Source organism: Megalopta genalis, chromosome 3, assembly GCF_051020955.1.
Source record: "Megalopta genalis isolate 19385.01 chromosome 3, iyMegGena1_principal, whole genome shotgun sequence".
NCBI classification, from domain to species: Eukaryota; Metazoa; Arthropoda; class Insecta; order Hymenoptera; family Halictidae; genus Megalopta; species Megalopta genalis.
In genome coordinates this window covers 17,268,622-17,288,629 of record NC_135015.1, presented here as the reverse complement: position 1 = coordinate 17,288,629, position 20,008 = coordinate 17,268,622, and the positions used below count along the sequence as shown (strand labels likewise).

At 41.8% G+C, this 20,008-nt stretch overlaps 1 protein-coding gene across 18 annotated transcripts in view; it reads left to right on the top strand.

Annotated features, from left to right (window-relative positions):
* The window catches only part of bent (projectin protein bent), a 117,510-nt gene that overhangs the window by 40,786 nt on the left and 56,716 nt on the right, over positions 1–20,008 (top strand). For 3 of the 18 annotated variants that reach the window (XM_076520217.1, XM_076520218.1, XM_076520233.1), the window contains 36 exons: positions 36–92; positions 163–228; positions 302–358; positions 430–495; positions 569–625; positions 698–763; positions 835–891; positions 963–1,028; positions 1,101–1,157; positions 1,227–1,283; positions 1,827–1,880; positions 1,977–2,075; positions 2,205–2,255; positions 2,364–2,411; positions 2,549–2,605; positions 2,732–2,788; positions 3,016–3,066; positions 3,194–3,232; positions 3,343–3,396; positions 3,507–3,563; positions 3,665–3,721; positions 3,821–3,877; positions 3,963–4,019; positions 4,106–4,162; positions 4,249–4,305; positions 4,392–4,448; positions 4,534–4,590; positions 4,680–4,736; positions 4,854–4,910; positions 5,313–5,357; positions 5,779–5,823; positions 5,978–6,115; positions 8,188–8,370; positions 9,356–9,370; positions 15,468–15,647; positions 18,877–18,921. In XM_076520217.1, coding sequence (XP_076376332.1) covers positions 36–92; positions 163–228; positions 302–358; positions 430–495; positions 569–625; positions 698–763; positions 835–891; positions 963–1,028; positions 1,101–1,157; positions 1,227–1,283; positions 1,827–1,880; positions 1,977–2,075; positions 2,205–2,255; positions 2,364–2,411; positions 2,549–2,605; positions 2,732–2,788; positions 3,016–3,066; positions 3,194–3,232; positions 3,343–3,396; positions 3,507–3,563; positions 3,665–3,721; positions 3,821–3,877; positions 3,963–4,019; positions 4,106–4,162; positions 4,249–4,305; positions 4,392–4,448; positions 4,534–4,590; positions 4,680–4,736; positions 4,854–4,910; positions 5,313–5,357; positions 5,779–5,823; positions 5,978–6,115; positions 8,188–8,370; positions 9,356–9,370; positions 15,468–15,647; positions 18,877–18,921 — 2,337 coding nt within the window. The remainder of the gene's footprint in view (positions 1–35; positions 93–162; positions 229–301; positions 359–429; positions 496–568; positions 626–697; positions 764–834; positions 892–962; positions 1,029–1,100; positions 1,158–1,226; positions 1,284–1,826; positions 1,881–1,976; positions 2,076–2,204; positions 2,256–2,363; positions 2,412–2,548; positions 2,606–2,731; positions 2,789–3,015; positions 3,067–3,193; positions 3,233–3,342; positions 3,397–3,506; positions 3,564–3,664; positions 3,722–3,820; positions 3,878–3,962; positions 4,020–4,105; positions 4,163–4,248; positions 4,306–4,391; positions 4,449–4,533; positions 4,591–4,679; positions 4,737–4,853; positions 4,911–5,312; positions 5,358–5,778; positions 5,824–5,977; positions 6,116–8,187; positions 8,371–9,355; positions 9,371–15,467; positions 15,648–18,876; positions 18,922–20,008) is intronic. The other 15 variants (XM_076520220.1, XM_076520219.1, XM_076520221.1 and 12 more) reach the window with 9 other exon arrangements.

Below are 20,008 nucleotides of genomic sequence, written 5' to 3'. Positions count from 1 at the left end.
ACTGTAAAATTCATTAAAAAAAAATATACTTGTAGGATATTTGGGCGGACAAACCAAAAGATCGTGAAATTAAGCCTATTAAAAAGATTCAGGTATTGCCCGTGAATAATTGAAATCGTTAGTAGATTAATAAACATTTTTACAAATGTCGAATTATTACAGGAAGAATCGCGCACACCAAAACCAACACACGTACCATCCACACAGAAAATAGACGATGAGATAGAGGTAGTAAAAAATGATAAATGTTTTTTTCTTCAATTTTTGAAATTGCAAAATACAGTGTAATAAATACTTGCAGGATATCTGGGCGGATAAACCAAAAGATCGTGAAATAAAACCTATTATAAAGATTGAGGTATTGTTCGCAAATAATTCGAATTGTTATTAAATCAGTGACTTTTTTTTACAATCGTGACGTTATTACAGAAAACTCCATACACGACAAAATCAGTGCACACACCGTCTAAACAAAAAGTAAATGACGAGATAGAGGTAGTAAACAATAATAATACTTTTCTTTTTATTTTTTTGGTGCTGCAAAATTCACTTAAAAAAATACTTGCAGGATATCTGGGCGGATAAACCAAAAGATCGTGAAATAAAACCTATTAAAAAGATTGAGGTATTGTTCGTAAATAATTCGAATTGTTATTAGATCAGTGACTTTTTTTTTACAATCGTGACGTTATTACAGGAAACTCCATACACGCCAAAATTAGTGCACACACCGTCTAAACAAAAAGTAAACGACGAAATAGAGGTAGTGAACGATGATAATATTCTTTTTCATTTTTTTGGAGCTGCAAAATTCACTGAAAAAAATACTTGCAGGATATCTGGCCGGATATACGAAAAGATCGCGAAGTTAGACCTGTTAAAAAATACGAGGTATTGTTTCGCGAACAATTCGAATCGTCGCTAACTAAATAACTCTTTTTACAAGCGTTGAATTATTACAGGAAACATCACACACACCGAAATTAAAACACACACCAACTACACAGAGAACAGATGACAAGATAGAGGTAGTACACGATTATATCTTTTTTTTTTGTTTATTTTTGAAGTCGAAAACTTACGCAGGAAAATATTTCTAGGATATCTTGGCGGATAAGCCGAAAGATCGCGAGATTAGACCTATTAAAAAATACGAGGTACACTAGCGAAGCACGCGCGTTAAAATATCGACGTATCCTTGTTTCTTTAACGAACCATATTTTCAGGAGATTCGGATGTCCGATGTCAAAGCCCGCAATCAGAACGTAGATAATGAGATAGAGGTACAGGTCGTATTTAATTCGACAAGATTGCACTGTGCGCTATTTTTACCAAAGTTCAGTCAAGAAACAGCGTTTAAAATTAGAATTTCGAGATTATTTTCCAAGCTTAATCCCTGGATTAACACGTTCCGTGCCGAGCTTTTTTTACTCGAATCTTCACACTTTGATATTTTACTAAAACTTGATGTATTACGTGCAATTATTAATTCTCGTACACATAACAACGTAACAAAAACTTATCAACGCCCATTCTTGCGGTGGAAATTGATTCTTCGGTTCTAAATTTCTTGTAAACAATTTGTTCAGTTCACTAAGTAAACATGCAAGCGTGTACCATCGATGGTACACGTGGCACGGAACGTGTTAAGCTCGATCCAGGTGATAAGCTGATCCATAAGCTCGAGCTAAATTCGCTCGATCGACTTTTCGACTTTCTCCAACAATGAGCACGAAATTCAAATTTGGTAAAAGTAGGCGAATGCACGAGCTCGGTAAAAATAATGCACCGAAAGAAATGAACACGATCGACCGAATCGGTTTTAGGATATCTGGGCAGATAGACCGCAGGATCGCGAAATCAAACCGATCTGGAAGGAGGTACACACGCCGTTGAAATTTTACACAGCGCGTAATCTTTTATTTAACCTCTTTTTCTTTTCATTTTTTTTTTATATTGCGAATCCATCGTTCTAGGATGTCCCGAAACCAACGTCGAACAATTCAATCGACCGAATCGATTCCTCGAAAGCGAATTCCGAATCGCCGCTGGCTGAACCGACTGGCACGATAGAGGTAGACGACACTGCGAGCATAATTCATAAAAACGTTCAAGTATTTCTACGATTTCGTTGCGATAAACGACGGTGACTCGTACGTCGCCGATTTATCGACGCGTTCGACTGAACAATGTACATTTTTTAGGAGGAGAAGCCAAAGTTAAAAACGACACGTAAAAAAGCTGATTCGAAAAAGGTACACACTCACGGATTAGTTAACGCACGTGTGCACAGTAACGAAATACGGGCGATTTTCGACAGACTACAAATTTTGATACACTAATTAATCTCTCGATCGTTTTAGAAAACCGAAGGGAAACCGAAAGCTCGCAAAGTCGACGACGCGGGCAAGGTACAATTTATTTATTATTTTTTTCTCTCTCTCTCTCTCTCTCTCTCTCACTTTCTCCACGTAATCTCGTATCTTCGGAACCGTGTGAAGCACGTTCATTTAATTTCTTTCTTTTTTTTCTTTATTTGCACTTTTAGAAGAAAGACACGGTCGCCAGACGTAGAACATCGACAAAGTCGACCGATGGTTCTCAGGTACAGGGAATACAGTGTAGCACGATACTTAGTAGCGTGTCAGGAGCGATTTACGCTACCGCCGTTTCTTTACTTTTTTTATTTTCCATGTTGCGCTTGTTGCTCGCTCGTGCGAATGTTATCCAGGAGGAAGAGCCTACGGTAGACACGAAAGATAACGGTGCGATCACCAATGGAACGAAGGTACATACGCTACAAATACACACGTACACACAAAATACATCACCGAAATAATAGTTCATTTGGAACACGTTCCGTCTTGGGATTTTCTATCCGAAAGAAAGAACTGCACCGAGATCGCTGTCGCTTCGATTTGAACTGTTGTTTTTTATCCGTGTTTGTCGCGTTAAGATAGACGTATGGTTGTTTCTTTGGAAGTGTGCTTTTATCCTTTCCATATTCTTTTCTAGAAGGAGGAGGTCACCAGTAAAGCGAAGACCGTCGGAAAGGTGGAGACAAAGGTACACGGGCAACGAAATCCCCCCCCCCCCTCTCTCTATTTTATACGTGTTTCTTAACATATACACATGTCACAGTGTGCACAGCGTACATAAAAAGACCGATAGTTACATGACTCGTTACTTTTAGGAGGCACCCACACCTAAACCCAAGGTAGAGGAGGCTAAGGTACAGACAAACACACGTGTACACAGACGTGTGCATATCTCTGTTACACATTGATTGTACACGAATTTGATCCAGAGAATTGTCTCACACGTTCCATTGTTCATTTTTAGAAAACGGAACCCGCGAAACCACAGACCACTCCCGGTAAACCCGCGGAGCCCAAGGTACATACCATGATACAAATCCTTTTTTTTCTCTCGCGATATCATTTTTTCTCTAGATCAGCATGATCATTAACAGTCACGATACAATACAATGAACTGTCGTATTTTAGAAAGAGGAACCCGTCCCGAAACCCAAGACCACTCTCGGTAAACCCGAAGAGCCGAAGGTACACTATACGTATATTAGACTTTCAATTTTTCCGTACAATCGCTTATACGAGATCTAGACGAATCAGTGCACGATACACGAAACATGTACACGTTTTAGAAACAAGAACCGGACGCGAAACTTAAGAGCACTCTCGGTAAACCGGAAGAGTCGAAGGTACACTTTATCACACTTTCAACTTTTATGTACAATCGCTTGTACGATTTGCTACACGAATCAACGCACGGCACACGTCACACGTATACAATTTTCTAGAAACAAGAACCAGACACAAAGCCGAAGACCGCTCTCGGCAAACCCGAGGAGGCAAAGGTACACAACACTACACTTTCAATTTTTATGTACAATTGTTTGCACAGATTAGTGGTAAGATACACGATGCAAATGCATTTTTTAAAAACAGGTACCTGACACGAAACCCAAGACTTCTCTTGGTAGACCAGAGGAGCCGAAGGTACACTATACACTACACGTTTAACTTTTATGTACAAATATCTGAACAAATCACTGTAAGGTCCAACACACAAATGCATTTTTTAGAAGGAAGAACCAGACACGAAACCCAAGACTTCTCTTGGTAGACCAGAGGAGCCGAAGGTACACTATACACTACACGTTTAACTTTTATGTACAAATATCTGAACAAATCACTGTAAGGTCCAACACACAAATGCATTTTTTAGAAGGAAGAACCAGACACGAAACCCAAGACTTCTCTTGGTAGACCAGAGGAGCCGAAGGTACACTATACACTACACGTTTAACTTTTATGTACAAATATCTGAACAAATCACTGTAAGGTACAACACACAAATGCATTTTTTAGAGGGAAGAACCAGACACGAAACCCAAGACTTCTCTTGGTAGACCAGAGGTGCCGAAGGTACACTACACTACACTCGCAATTTTTATATACAAAGTACTCCAAGAAATCAGCATGCAATAAACGATACGTACACACATTTTAGAAACAAGAACCAGACACGAAATCCAAGATCACTCTCGGTAAACCGGAGGAGGCGAAGGTACACAGCCGCGCGTTACACTATTACACGAAATTCGCGAAATCCAAAAAAGAGAAACACAGTTAAAACTACCGAATACATTTTTTTAGAAGGAGGAACCCGCTCCGAAACCCAAGACCACCCTCGGTAAACCCGAACCGGCAAAGGTACGTGACACAAGTCACGTTTACACTTTAGTTTTTTTTTTCTCCACACGATAACACGATGACACGATCTTTTTTGGGAGCGCAAAGCCCGACTAGTTAAATTGGTCCCTTTTTTAGAAAGAAGAACCCGCCCCGAAACCCAAGATCACCCTCGGTAAACCCGAGGCAGCAAAGGTATACAAAATTGGTCTCTCTCTCTCTCTCTCTCTCTCTCTCATACTCATCTTTGACGTCATTAAGAATGTCCTAACTCACGTGACCTCCATTCTTTTTAATCATCCGCACCATTTAATACTTTACGTCATCTTGCAATCATGCCAAACCGAAATGCTGCGCACGTCGCGGCGAACACCGTGATCTACATGTATTTTTTTTCAGCACCCACGACTCTGAGTGATTCTGGCACCAAATATGTTAACGTTTTTTTATTATTTTCACAGCAACGTTTTCTTTACACAGTAACAAGCAGTTATAACAAATCATTGAAATGCTACGATATCAGCGCTGTTCTCACATGCTCGTCACTATAACGAATTCGAGATGCTCGTTTAACGGATTCTGTTTCTCGTTTTGCAGACTGAGGAACTGCCGAGGAAGTTCAGTCTGAAACCCGTGTCCAAGGTAATTGTCCGAGGCGAACTGTACATCTCGACGCTTTACCTGCCGGTTGTTACTTAATAATTAATCGTTCGTATTTAAAGATTTCTTAATCGTTTATTCGATGCAATTTTATTCGGGAATTAACGCGTTGAGCGTCGAACATCGGCTCGAAAAATTCACAGAATATCAAAGTCATTTAATTAATGAAATCGAAACTGGAAAGTGAACTATTATATGAATTATTAGTTCAGCTATTTTATATTTTATAAATCCTAGTAATATTCAATTCGTTCAATATATTGCAATAAAAATGATCTTCAAAAACCTAGTTAAAAATTATTGTCACTCATACGTAGCTAAAGCGTTCCCGGTGGCTGAAGCGACGATTGAAATGGCAAATAATTTGACGGATAAATAAATCTAATTTAAATTGTTTGCACAGCAATTGGAGGAGGAGAAGAAGACTCTGCAGAAGGTGGAGCTCAAAGTGAGTAGAGATTCTTCCTCGGGCTTAATAAACCGATACAAAGCACACTCGAGATCTCCGCGTGATGCGCGCAAGATTACGTCGATGCGTGTAAATCGGTGCTCGACTCGTCGAATTAAGATAATACGAAAGTAAACGATGATATTGAACGCAGGGGGAGAGATCAGGACTACGTAAACCACCGAAACACGATATTAAAGCCGAGAGCTTTCAGTCTGTCCAACTAAAACCGGTTGCGAGAGATCCCAAAAAGCCTCAGCAGGCTGAAAATGGGAATGCGGTTGAGCTGAAGGTATCCCTGAAGAAAGGGAATCAACATTATTATTATTATCTGTCTGTCTCTCCTTTCTATTTATCTACGCCAATCGTTCACGATTCTTGCCGATTGGCTCTTCTACGTCTGTCTCCGATCTACGATCTATACTCTCGCTGTCTACGAAAAATCTCTTCTTTCTCTTCGCCTACTCTGTCAAACTCTATTCTTACTCTGCAAATCGTTCTCTACACTATTTCGCTTTTCTGTGTCACTGTTTCCACACTATCACTATTTTCTGTGATCTGCACTTTCTAGATCACTGTGATTTATACTCTTCACTCTTCTATACTACTACTTTTTTGTGTCACTGTTTCCACACTATGACTATTTTCTGTGATCTGTATTTTCTAGATCACTGTGATTTATACTCTTCACTCTTCTATACTACTATTTTTCTGTGATCTGTATTTTCTAGGTCGCTGTATTCTATACTCAACACTTTCTATGTTACTGTTCTCTGTATCAGTGTTTTCTGTGCTCTCCATTTTCTGCACCATTATTTTCTGTAATATCTGCTTTCTATATCTCTGTGTTCTATGCTTGTTATTCTCTAGATTACTGTATTCTTCTCTCTCTCTCTCTCTCTCTCTCTCTCTCTCTTCACTTACTATGTTACTATTTTCTGTATTGTTGTTTCCTATGCTCTCTATTTTCTGCATCGTTATTTTCTGTAATATCTACTTTCTATATCTCTGTGTTCTATGCTCGTTATTTTCTAGATTACTGTATTCTTCTCTCTCTCTCTCTCTCTCTTCACTTTCTCTACACTTCTGTATTGTTGTTTCCTATGCTCTTTATTTTCTGTAATATCTACTTTCTATATCTCTGTATTTTATGCTCGTTATATATTCTCTAGATCACTGTATTCTTCTCTCTCTCTCTCTCTCTCTCTCGCTCTCTTCACTTTCTATGTTACTGTTTTCCGTACTCTTTACTTTCTGCATCAATATTTTCCATAATATCCACAATACTTTCTACGTCTCTCTGTATTCTATATTCGTTACTTTCTAGATCACTGTATTCTATACTCTTCACTTTTTATGTTATTGTTTTCTGTATCGCTGTTTCCTATGCTCTCCATTTTCTGCGTCATTATTGTTTATAACATTTACTTTCCACGTCTCTGTCTTCTATGCACTCGTTATTTTCTAGATCACCGTATTCTATATTCTTTACTTTCCATGTCACTACCTTCTACATCATCATTTTCCGTAATATCTACATTCCACGCCTCTGCAATCTATGTTCGTTATTTTCTACATCATTGTATACTATACTCTTTACTTTCTGCGTAACAACAAAACAACAATAATCTGTACAGCAAATTCTCCTCAATTTTCCCTCAGCTCGGAGGCGAAAATCGACAACTTGGGAAAAAGAGGGGACGCGATTATTCGAGCCTTGCGACTCGTTTTTGCAGTCGACGATTGTCAACAACCTTGAAAACGAGGCTCGAATTTTCCCAAGTTGTCCATTGTTGTCTCCAAGCTGAGAAAAAAAATTGGGTAAAATGTACTGTTACTACTACTGTGTTGTTACTTTTTGTATTACCGTTTCCTACACGCTTCGCCATCGCAGCACCATTTTCCATATTCCTCACTTTGCGTATCATATTCCAAAAGCCACTACCATCTGCTCCACTCTTGTACATGGAGAGCTCTCTAAGCTTGATCGTCTCATCTCGGTGTCGTCGATAGCAAGCGACACGATTCTATCGTTTCTACGACACCGTTCTTTCTGTCTTTCTACGAGCGCTTGATCTCCGGTAAAATGGGGATCGTGGTCTTAATAACAGAACCGATGAACGGGGCCGCCCGTCGGCCTCCGTTAATCGCAACGGCCAGCAAAATGTCTCCGAACGACGGAGAATCGTCCAAATAACGACAGACTACTTCGCTTATCGAATTGATTCTCTTCCACTCTGCGTCGATGTTCTTCTACTTGTACAATACTAAAATAACCTTCGACTTTTTTAACGCTCTTGGAAACGCCATTGTTTCGGCTCGCCGGTTTACCGATTCTCTTTCCTGTTTCCTGATGACACGCAGAAAATGGAGAAGGCCGAGAAGACCGAAATTAAAAAGAAAACGGCCAAGACGGCGAAGGAGAGCAGCTACGAGCTCCCGGAAATTCCGGATTACGAGAGACCGGTGCTGGAGAAGCCTCAGGAGTTCGAGTTCGGCGATCGCGTGGCTCGCGACAAGACTAAGCTCGACAGACCCACTACTCAGGTACTCGTTTTTTCTTTCATTCTGAGCCTTTGGAGACATAGTGAGACACGAAAGTGTTCGTACACCTTTTAGAACGCGATAACTTTTCGAAAACTGTACTACATGGCTTGAATTTTCTTTTAGGTGACAGAAGGTTCAGTCTACTAGACGATGGCTGAAAAGCTTTTTTGTAGTTTTGCTATTAATTGGAGTGAAAAGAAAAAATTAAGAACCCTCGATTTTTAATTCCTTTATCTGAGCCTACAACGAAAATTGTATCACTCCAAGTAATAGCAAAAATAAAAAGGAAAAGCATCTCTGTCATCGTCTAGTAGACTAGTCCTTCTATCATCTAAAAGAAAATTCAAGTCATTTACTTCAGTTTTAAAATAGTTATTGCGGTTTAAAAGGTGTACGAACACTTTTGCGAGGTACCGTGGTTACAGCAATTAGCGGAATTCCAAATATTAGATAACCGAGAAAGATAAAAGCTATTCCATTCCCACAAATATTCTTGTTTCCGACAGAAAAGAAATATTTCGCCTCGATTTTTGAACAGTCGAGCTAATCGAGGCAACAGCGAAATTAGTTATTCGTTGTTGTCGTCGATTCTTTCGTTAAACAAGCTCTCGTTTCAGCACGAGAAACTTTTCATTTTGTAAAAAAATCATACTTGTTTTGTCATCATATTCTGTAAAAAGTAGTCTTGGATCGAAGCTGAAAGAAATCCAGAAGTTATTAATTTTGTCCCGAGATCCCGGAACTTTCTCGGTTACCTAATCAAATGTACAATAAAATGGCCGCTTTGTTTTCCTGCGATATCGATTAAAAACCTTCCGCGAAGGTGTCCAACGTTATAAGCAGACCGCGAAACGGAAGAAACGAACGAGACGAGAGTCCTCGATCGTGCGTTATGAAACCGGCGGCGGTCTGATTATAAGTTGGAGCGTTCTCTCAGTGTTGATCGTTACTAACGAGTTTTTCTTTTCACGCGGGGGGCTGGCAGAAATTCGACTCTAAGGTGAGCAATCCACCGTTATTAATACGAAAATGAGAAAGCGATTTTGCCAAGCCGCTGCCCGCTGCCGCCGCCGCCGCACCCAAGAAATTGGAAGAATTTTGCAATCCGCCGGCCAAAAGCGGGTTCGATCGTGGCTCGTCAAAATTTCGCAAGCCTCGGAGGCGATGATGATGATCGAGACGGGATCGCGGCGATCGGCGCGGCTCGGCGATCGCTTTGCTCGTTAACCACCGCTATTTACATTATACAGTAATGTCTCCCTAACTGACGCTGAAATTGCCCACAAAAATGGGCGATTTGGAAAGAGGAGATACGATTATTCTCGTTTTTATAATCGTTCACAACTCACGGCTCGAATGATCACATCTCCTCTTCCCAAATTATCCAATTTAGTGGACAATCGGAGCGTCTCCCTAACTGACGCCCAGATTTGTGGAGAAAAATGGACAATTTGGAAAGAGAAGATACGATTATTCTCGTTTTTATAATCGTTCACAACTCACGGCTCGAATAATCACATCTCCTCTTCTCAAATTATCCAATTTAGTTGACAATCGGAGCGTCTCCCTAACTGACGCCCAGATTTGTGGAGAAAAATGAACAATTTGGAAAGAGGAGATACGATTATTCTCGTTTTTATAATCGTTCACAACTCACGGCTCGAATAATCACATCTCTTCTCAAATTATCCAATTTAGTTGACAATCGGAGCGTCTCCCTAACTGACGCCCAGATTTGTGGAGAAAAATGGACAATTTGGAAAGAGGAGATACGATTATTCTCGTTTTTATAATCGTTCACAACTCACGGCTCGAATAATCACATCTCCTCTTCCCAAATTATCCAATTTAGTGGACAATCGGAGCGTCTCCCTAACTGACGCCCAGATTTGTGGAGAAAAATGGATAATTTGGAAAGAGGAGATACGATTATTCTCGTTTTTATAATCGTTCACAATTCACGGCTCGAATAATCACATCTCCTCTTCCCAAATTATCCAATTTAGTGGACAATCGGAGCGTCTCCCTAACTGACGCCCAGATTTGTGGAGAAAAATGGACAATTTGGGAAGAGGAGATACGATTAATTTGAGTCTCGCGCCTTGTTTTTATAATTACCGATTCTCAACAACTATAAAAACGAGACGCAAGGCTCGAATAATAGTCGTATCTCCTCTTCGCAAATTGTTCATTTTCGCGCGCAATCTGAGCGCGAATTAGGGAGCAATTACGGTACAGTAATGTCTCCCTAACTGACGCTCAAATTTCCCACAAAAATAAACAATTTGGGAAGAGAAGATGCGATTATTCGAACCTCGTGGCTCGTTTTTATAATCGTTCACAATTCACGGCTCGAATAATCACATCTCCTCTTCCCAAATTATCCAATTTAGTGGATAATCGGAGCGTCTCCCTAACTGACGCTGAGGTCGTGGAGAAAAATGGACAATTTGGGAAGAGGAGATACGATTAATTTGAGTCTCGCGCCTTGTTTTTATAATTACCGATTCTCAACAACTATAAAAACGAGAGGCGCGAGGCTCGAATAATAATCGTATCTCCTCTTCCCAAACTGTCCATTTCTGTGGACAATCTTAGCGTCAATTAGAGAGACATTACCGTACACCAGGGGTGTCAAACTCAAAAGCTAACTTGCGCCAAATAAACAATGCTTAACTTTAGGTGGGTCGCAAGAAAAAATCAATGTTCATAGAAACAAATATTTTTATTTTGACTAGTACATTGTAATAAACATATATAAAGTTAAATTATTGTTTACGTCCTGATGCTTGACATCAAAAATGTTCATCTCGGGCCGCGAGTTTGACACCCCTGCTGTACACCGTCGTCCATTAGCGCGCGGATCGGTCGCGCGTATTCTCGGATCGCGCGGATCATTCGCCGAATTATTATAAGATCGCTTTCCGGCAACGATCGCTCGCGAGGAGCGAACTTTTCTCCGTCGGCCGTGCGACGGCACAAATCATCGGCGACAGCCGTTTGGATCGAATGACTCGCGGACAGATCGCTTCCACCGCGGACAGAATTAATGCAGCGACGCGCGGCGCGCTGCATTTTCGCTGGGTTTTTAGCGGAGGCTCTTGGGTAGCGAGCGGATAAGGATAAAAATAGTGGGCGATCGCGTGGAAGGATCGAGGCCTCGGCGATGAGATCGCAAGGTCCTCAGCCGAGATGCGAGCATGAATCAAAAACTGGGATCTAGAGCCGTCGGGGTCGTCGCCGCGGCGATGACGCGCGATCGCGGATTTAGGGTGAAACACCCCTCGCGGTCAGAATAATTACCGCGACGATAATGATTAATGGACTGCGGATCTTCGTGCGAAATTACAATTTTTGGTGTCAGTTGTAAAAGAGATAGGAGGAATCTGGATATTTCCTTCTTAATCATTTTGGGAAGTTCGAAGCAGCGGATTCGTATTTTTTAATTGGTTCGATTCTTTTTTAATGTTCGACGATAATATTTGACCTACCCGGTTTTTAATATTCGATGAAATATTTTGATATTTTTTAATACTCATTTTTTTGTCATGAACGCGTGCAATCCGCAGTCTATTGATTAATCCTGCGTTGGCATCCTGCAAACTCGAGCAAATGAATTTCATAATCGTTACAGGAAAAGTTGAAATTGTCGATTAAGGAAAACTGATTAAGCTTAGAATATAATTTTAAATGATCGAAAATAGTCTCCTGTGACCGCTGTGGTAAAAATGGGGTCGCTCTACTTTTATTTATTTTATCCGATGAATTTCTTTCAATGTACAAACACGATTCGTCGATTTAACCTTTAAACGCATGATTTTTTAAAAATTGTCCGAAGAATTTGTCTTCGTTTCGACGTGTTCGTGTGAAGAAAAATAAGGTAGAAAATGAAGGTGCCGGATAACGATATATTTTTAGCAAACGGAAACATTACATTACTGAAACGTATCGCATTTCTTGTTGGAACACGCTGCCAACGACAGGTTGTATCGACGCTAAAACGTTTATTAGCACTTTGACTGTCGCGTCGATTACAGTTCACACGAAGACCAAGGAATCAAATTTTATTAAAACAAAAGTTCATAAGGAACCAAAATTTATTATATATAATTATTTTTAGAATAAACATTCGAGATCGAATGAAAATGTATTCGAATAAATATTCGATCGAATGAAAATGTATTCGAATAAATATTCGATCGAATGAAAATGTATTCGAATAAATATTCGCTCGAATAAAAATGTATTCGAATAAATATTCGCTCGAATGAAAATGTATTCGAATAAATATTCGATCGAATAAAAATGTATTCGAATAAGATTTTTTATTCGAACAAGAATGTATTCATACAGAAATACTAGATAATTGATTCGACTAAAAACGATAGAACATAAAGTTTAAAATTTTACACAGTACATCGATTTATTTCTTCCATATTACATTTTCGAATAAAGAATTTTTCGAATTATTCGAATAAAAAGTTCGACTTGAAACAATTCATCCGGACAATTATCTTAAATAGATATCTATTTAAAAGAACCCGATTAACGCCGAACTCTGTCAAAAAAAAGCTGCGCGATTTTTATCCAATTGCGCTGGCCTGCGAAGCGCGAGAAAAAGTCTCTGGAACTCGCGTTGCAGTCGCAGAGTGCGATTGGCACGTCCAGCGCCGACAATCGGCCGCTAAAATGCCCACAGAGTCGACGCAATTTAATCAATTAAACCAAACCCAGACAATATTAAATTTACCATAGCGGATCGCATTGGAACTCTTTCGCATCCGAAGCATCCCACGCAAATTCAGTTCGTTCGGATACAATTGCAACGGAACTGAACGTTCAAAATCGGTGAAAAATCAGCGTCACCCATATGGGAGCGACGGGGCGCCCAACGCGTTAAGTAATTCCGTAGAGCGGGCTTAGCTCTTGTCGGAGCTGTTTGGCCCGAATTTAGTCGTCGTTCTCGCGGATCCGGAGCAGACGGTTGCCGTCGGGTGTAGGCGTCGCACGTCGGCGTTCGAACTAGAGGAGGATCGGCCGAGAGGGACCGAGCTCGCAATTAACGCGACACGAGGGAGAGCTAATAATCGGACTGGTAAAACCGCGTCTCGTTTGGCAACCGATGAATGTCCCCTTGTGCCGCGGCGGTCGCCTCCACTCTATCGCGCGCATCCGGATACCACCGGAGAGGGGGAACTATTTTGGCAAATAGCTGCTCGTATATTACCTACCCCCCTCGCGATCCCCCCGATTTTTCGTCGCGGGATCGAGGATGGAGAAAATGTCGTTCGCTATTTTCGGTGTTATTGCGTCCGGCCCCTTCGCCCGCTCTACCCTATATACCTATCTCTCTATCTCGCAGCTCCCTTCGATACCCCGAGCGATTCGGTAGATCAGTCTCGATTCAGTCTTAATCAACGGACGATCGTGATCATCGGGCTCGCGTCTCGCGCTTTCGCGTTCACGTTCGGCGGCTTCGAGTTCGAGTCCGAGCTGCGACTGTCTCCGGATACGGCTATCTGGTAAACCGGATCGTTCCCGAGGCTCTCCGGCGGTTCTCCTACCCTTCGGCGATCTTTCATTCCGACACGAAAATTATCCGTAGATTTTGCGAATTTTTTTGCGATTTTGCAACGAGTCCTGGAAATTCGATGCAACACTGGGACGGTAACGCGATAACGTCGTTGCGGCTGCATCGGTCGACGTATCGTCGCGAAATCGTCGATTAGGATTGTTCCGCTGTCCGGATCTTAACGCTAAAAGTACCGAGCTCTTAACGAGGCTGACGCTTATCGTTTTATAAGGAAGGCGAGATCGGATTTATTTCAGCTTCGTGCGATTTGTAGGATAATGTGTGCTCGGATGGAGAAGTTTATTGAAGAATTGCGCGTAGAAACGTTCTTACGGTATCGGGAACTGTAAAAGAAGATGTCGGGAACTGTAAAAGAAAATATCGGGAACGATTTAGTCCGACTGGTTTTTATAGTTTCGGTGTTATAAGGGGAGGTAATCGTGTAACGCGAACGGGCCGAGTATCGCGACGGAAAACGTAGCCGTGAAAGCAAAATCTACCGAGAAAAAGTAATCTGTTCGCACTGAACTTCTCGATTATTATAATATCCATCTATTAAGCCCGCGAAGTCTCGGCTAAAATATCCCTTCGTAAAGTATAACCTCGACTTATATCTTCATTTTACGCATATTTTGAGCGAATAGAGGGTGAGTAGCCTAGTTTGGCCTAGCGCCTAGGTTGAATCACAATGTGCGAAGAAAAAATATCCGCTTTGTTATTAATAGTTTGTTAGTCACGTTTGGCTATACGTCTTCTCGAAGAAAAATAGAAAAATACTTGCGGCGTTAGTAATTGCGTTAATTAATTGTGATTAGCTTCTGACTACCCTCGGCTGTGGTACAATTATAGAAAAATTGAAGATCGCGCAGAAGCGAATCAGGGTTAACGAAGGGTTAGCGGCGAGTATAAATCGAAAATAGTCGAACGACAGTATACGTACGATAAAATAAAAGACTATTCGCTGCTATGGTCAGAGCAATTCGATTTTTATTGTCGCGGGAACATAGAGCGCTTAATTCTCGTACTGCGGTCACCGGGTCGTTTGGTCCCAATGCATTTAGATCGTCGACTAATTAGTCAATTTTCAGTTCGATTAAACAAATGGCTGTTGTTCGATGAAATAAATGGCTGTTGTTCGATGAAATAAATGGCTGTTGTCAAATTAAATAATTGGCTGTTGTTCAAATAAATGAATAGCATCGTTTTGGAAAAAGAAACTCTAGAATCTATAAAACTATTAACTCTAATAATTTATTACTAGATTCTAAAATTAACTCTAGAATCTATCTATGAAGTATCTCGAGAAATTCGTACGAAAAAATTGACGAACGAAGCTGACGATAGTCACAGCCGACCGCATAGAAGTCCGTAAAAATATGTCCGAGGGTTTGAACAACGATTCCGCGATACAACGATCGATCCACGACGCACGCCCCGAATCGCGTTGAAAGATATCGAGAGCCGCCGGACAAACCGTCCTCCGATCTCTCGAAAGTTTCTGATCTGGTTTCTGTCGTGACCGTAGCCGAAAGTGCCCGAGATCAAAGCTCCGGAGGCGCCGAAGATCGAAGTGATCAAGGACGTGACCCCGGCCGGAAGCAGAAAGGGTTCTCTGATACCAGGCAGCGGGACCAGCAGTCGGCGCGGTTCGTTGATACCGCCGGAGGAATTGGGTCGCAGGCCCAGCCTGATCATCAGTGACGAGGTATGTTACGAGCTATCTATCCCCGAGCCGAAGGTATATCGACTACACTTCTGCGAGCCGCGCGGAACGCTGCGACGATGTCCCAGATGAGATCTTGCGGAGGCAACGTCTGCGGAGAATCTCGATCGACGATCGATCATCGAGAGGAGGCAGGAAGAGAGACGTCGTCGCAGCGGGCTCCGCCCTCGAAGAACGCGGCTCGATTCGCTCCGTGAGATCGGCACCGAGCCCCGAGACGAACGTTATCGCAGAAATTCGTTAATCGAGGTCCCTTTGTCAGATTGCCAAGCAAACGTTCTTAATAGCCCCGCGATGTCCAATGCCTGACCCAAAAATAATCGCGTTCGAGCCTATTTTCGTGTAATTACTCACGAAGAAAATGCTCGGGTTCGCGGGAGGCGACCGACCGTGTCCAAAACCTGAAATCGACGATGTATCATAAACGACGACCGACAACGTTCTTCTCCAAGAGACCCGAGGGTCCATGTATCATCCCGGTTTGGCCCGGTCTCCGTTCAAATTGGCTGGGAAGCAGCGACCAATGGAGCGAATCGACGACCGTTCGCGCTAGGTAGGCTCGGCAGAGTTGCTCCACGGTCTCGAGTGATCTCGATCCAGGTGATCGAGATTCGCGTTCTGGCAGCTGGGAATTATCGCGAAGCAATCGGTCCAACCGAGAGAAGCAACGAGATCCGAATGCTTTATTCGACGAGTTTGACTTCGATCCGCAGATCGCATCGATCTACGGCGAATTCTCTCCAATTGTCCCTCGGCTTGGGAACGAAAACGGACAATTTGGGAAGTGGAGATACGATTGCTCTGTTTCACGATTCTTTATTTTACGATTATTATGCTTTTTTGTAGTCGCCGATTGTCAACCGCTGTAAAAACAAACCGCTCGAATAATCGTATCTCCTCTTCTCGAATCGTCCGTTTTGGTTTACAAGCTGAGGGACGATTGGAGAAGAATTTACTGTATTTGGTAATTCGTCGCGAAATTATTTTCAAATTATTTTCGAAAGACCCGCGATTGCGATCGAATTTATCGTTGAATCGAGACCGAGAGCAACTCAGGGCTAAAGAATCGAGACCACGGCTATTCATTCGATCCAGGAGGAACTGTCAAGCTCGAAACTGTCGTGATTTACTCTAGATTGTTCAGAATCTTGGTTCGAAAATAGATAATTATTCGATCGACGAGCAAACGTCGATTTTTGCAGTGACGAAGTTATTTAAGCTTGGACGGAAAAAGACTGCACGCGCGCTGCAAGCATTGCACACGTACAGAATGTCCCAGTCTTTTTAAACAATTCAGAGTGAATGATGTAGAGGGTCGATCGTCATACTGGGAACCTAAGATCTTTCTTCGAAGTATCTTTGTTGCATTGATGACTCGAAAAAATACGTAAATAGTTCGACGCAGAGAAGAAAAGTGAACTTCTATTACATTAATTCTCGCTGCGGGTCAAACTTGTTATTTCCTTGCACATTTTCTCGTATCATTTTTTGTGTCATGCGTCCTTTGACGTCAAATTGACGCAATGGTAAAAAATGAGTAAGATGGAATGAAAATAAATAATTAATTTCGTAAGATCTTTCTTTAAGAACGAAAAGCTAAGAAGACGCGAGGTAAGTTTTATCGTTGATCATTCACGTCGATAAAACGATCTATAGATTCATTCGATAAAACGATGTATAAAACAGCTTTGATCTTCGGGATCTACGAAAATTGCGTCAAACGACCACGAGAAAGGGACGAATGTTAAGAGCAACAGAGATATTTTAAAGAAAAAGTCTGCGATGATTCACTCGGTACCCTAATTTCTTCCTAATTCGCGCTCAGATTGCCTACAAAAATGGACAATTTGGAAAAAGAAAGTACAATAATTCGAGCCTTGCGGCTCGTTTTAATAGTCGTCGACGATCGGTAACTATAAACATCGTATCTCCTCTTCGCAAATTGTCCATTTTCGCGCGCGATCTGAGCGCGAATTAGGGAAAAATTACGGTACAGTAATGTCTTCCCCTAACTGACGCTCAGATTGTCCATAAAAATGGACAATTTGTGAAGAGGAGATACGAGATTATTCGAGCCTCGCGTGTCTCGTTTTTATAATTGTTGACAATTCACGGCTCGAATAATCACATCTCCTCTTCCCAAATTATCCAATTTAGTGGACAATCTGAGCGTCTCCCTAACTGACGCTCAGATCGTGGAGAAAAATGGACAATTTGGGAAGAGAAGATACGATTAATTTGAGTCTTGCGCCTTGTTTATCGATTCTCAACAACTATGAAAATAATAATCGTATCTCCTCTTCGCGAATTGTCCATTTTCGCGCGCAATCTGAGCGCGAATTAGGGAGAAATTACATCGGCAGTTCTTAAACGAAACGATATAAATCAAATCGAACGAACCCGTTCGAATTATCGAGAGAGACAATTTGGACGATTAACTAAACAATCCTCTTGGATAACCGGATCCGTTAGCCCCGGTCGAGATTCGAGACCTAGCGACCAGTAGCCGGTTGCAATAACCGAGGCGAACGCGTAGGTAGATCAGCGGCCACTGTTGGCCCTAGAACTGTTGCAGTTTTTTTCTTTCTTTTGTCTGAGTTCCGTAGTGATGTCAATTATACATAGTGATCCCCACTGGTGATAGTCTATTAGAGGTAGATGTCCGACGACGCGGGCGTCGGTCTCCCGGCCGCACCGCCCGCGTCCGGTGTTAGTGTCGCAAAGCGTGACAGCTAGCCCAAGCATAATCCCGTTCGTGAAACGTCCAAGCAGCCCAGCTTCTGGAACAAAACAAACCGCCCTCACCCCCGCGTACACGTTCTTATCACTGTCACCGTCACCACCCCTCCGCCGAATCCTATCTTTTCTCGCGAGACGTTCCAGCTGTCGACGGAGCCTCGATCATCCAGAAGATCGTCGATCGAGTGGATCGATCGGGGAGCTAACCCGCTTCCGTGGCAAGCCACCGGAGCTCTTGCTGTGAACAACATTGAAGAAGTCGAAAGCGAAAAACGTTCCCTTTCGGAGCGAAAGAGGAACGATCGGTCGCACGAACGATCTTCGCGACCAGCGACTTTTTTACGATGTTTCGCGCGCGCTGAACGAACGATTATTACACGATTGCATACACGCAGATTTACACAGACATACACACAGACACTAGCGTACCCTGGAGGAGGTACGGATTAGTAAAGGACGGTTTGGTTCATAGGAGAATAGGAAGCTGCGACCAGGCGAGGTGGTGGACGAGCGCAAGGTGAGAGAAATCACTGAAATTCGGAGAAAGCGAATGCCTCGTCTGCAACCTTACTCGATTACTACCAATCTGCACATTCTTTGTCTCTGTCTATCTATCTGTCTATCTGTCTGTCTATTTATCTCTTTTTTTCTATTTATCATTTTTCTATTTTTCTCTCTGATTCTCACTTTTGTTTTTATTTTTGATCTATCTTTTTTTATTTGACCACTCTCTTTGACTTACACGATATTTCTCTCTCTCTCTCTCTCTCGCACACACTCACCGATTTCGAAACACGTTTGAACGAAGAGAACCCGAGAACACGAAACCTGGCTAAATCTGGTTTCCGGCCTGCAAAACCAACCAACCAACCAACTACATACCCCGGAGTTGATCTCTGTGCTCGTCTCTTCGTTCAATCCTGCCTGCTCGCCACTACTCATCTACCGAATACCACGAACACGAACGTCGAGCTCGAGTCCGACAGTCGATCGGACGAAGGATCGTCGTTCAAGCGAGCCGAGGTTCCCGCGAATCGATATCCTTTCGCTGAAGTCTTTGAATAACGGGAAAGACGACTGTAGACGTCGGTAAAAAAACGATCGAAACGATGGATCGTAGATCGTGCTTAAAATTTTGTGCGAATTCCTGTTTGCGCGGACGATTTCGTTGATGGAGGAACGAAGGAAAAGTTTCCTTCTTTTTTTTCAAAAATTCACGTTTAATTTTATTGCACGCACTATTGAGTAGGAATTAATTATTTTTGATCTTGCGGGGTAAAGCTACGACAAAAATAAGATGTGAAATAAAACTGAATTTTACTGTTCAGGTGATCGAGTAGAAATAAATTCTTTTTTATCAAGGAGTAAAAAACTGCAGTTAAATTAATATGTAGTACTGTATTGTAACAGTGCATTCAATTTTATTGTTCAAATAATCAAGTAAAAATGAATATTTTTTGACCCTGGGATAAAACTACAATTAAATCACTAAATAATATCGTACAATAAGTGCATTCAATTTTATTGTTAAAATCAAATAAAAATCAATACTTTTCGATTCCAGGGTGCTACAATTAAAGCTACAATTAAATCAATACATAACA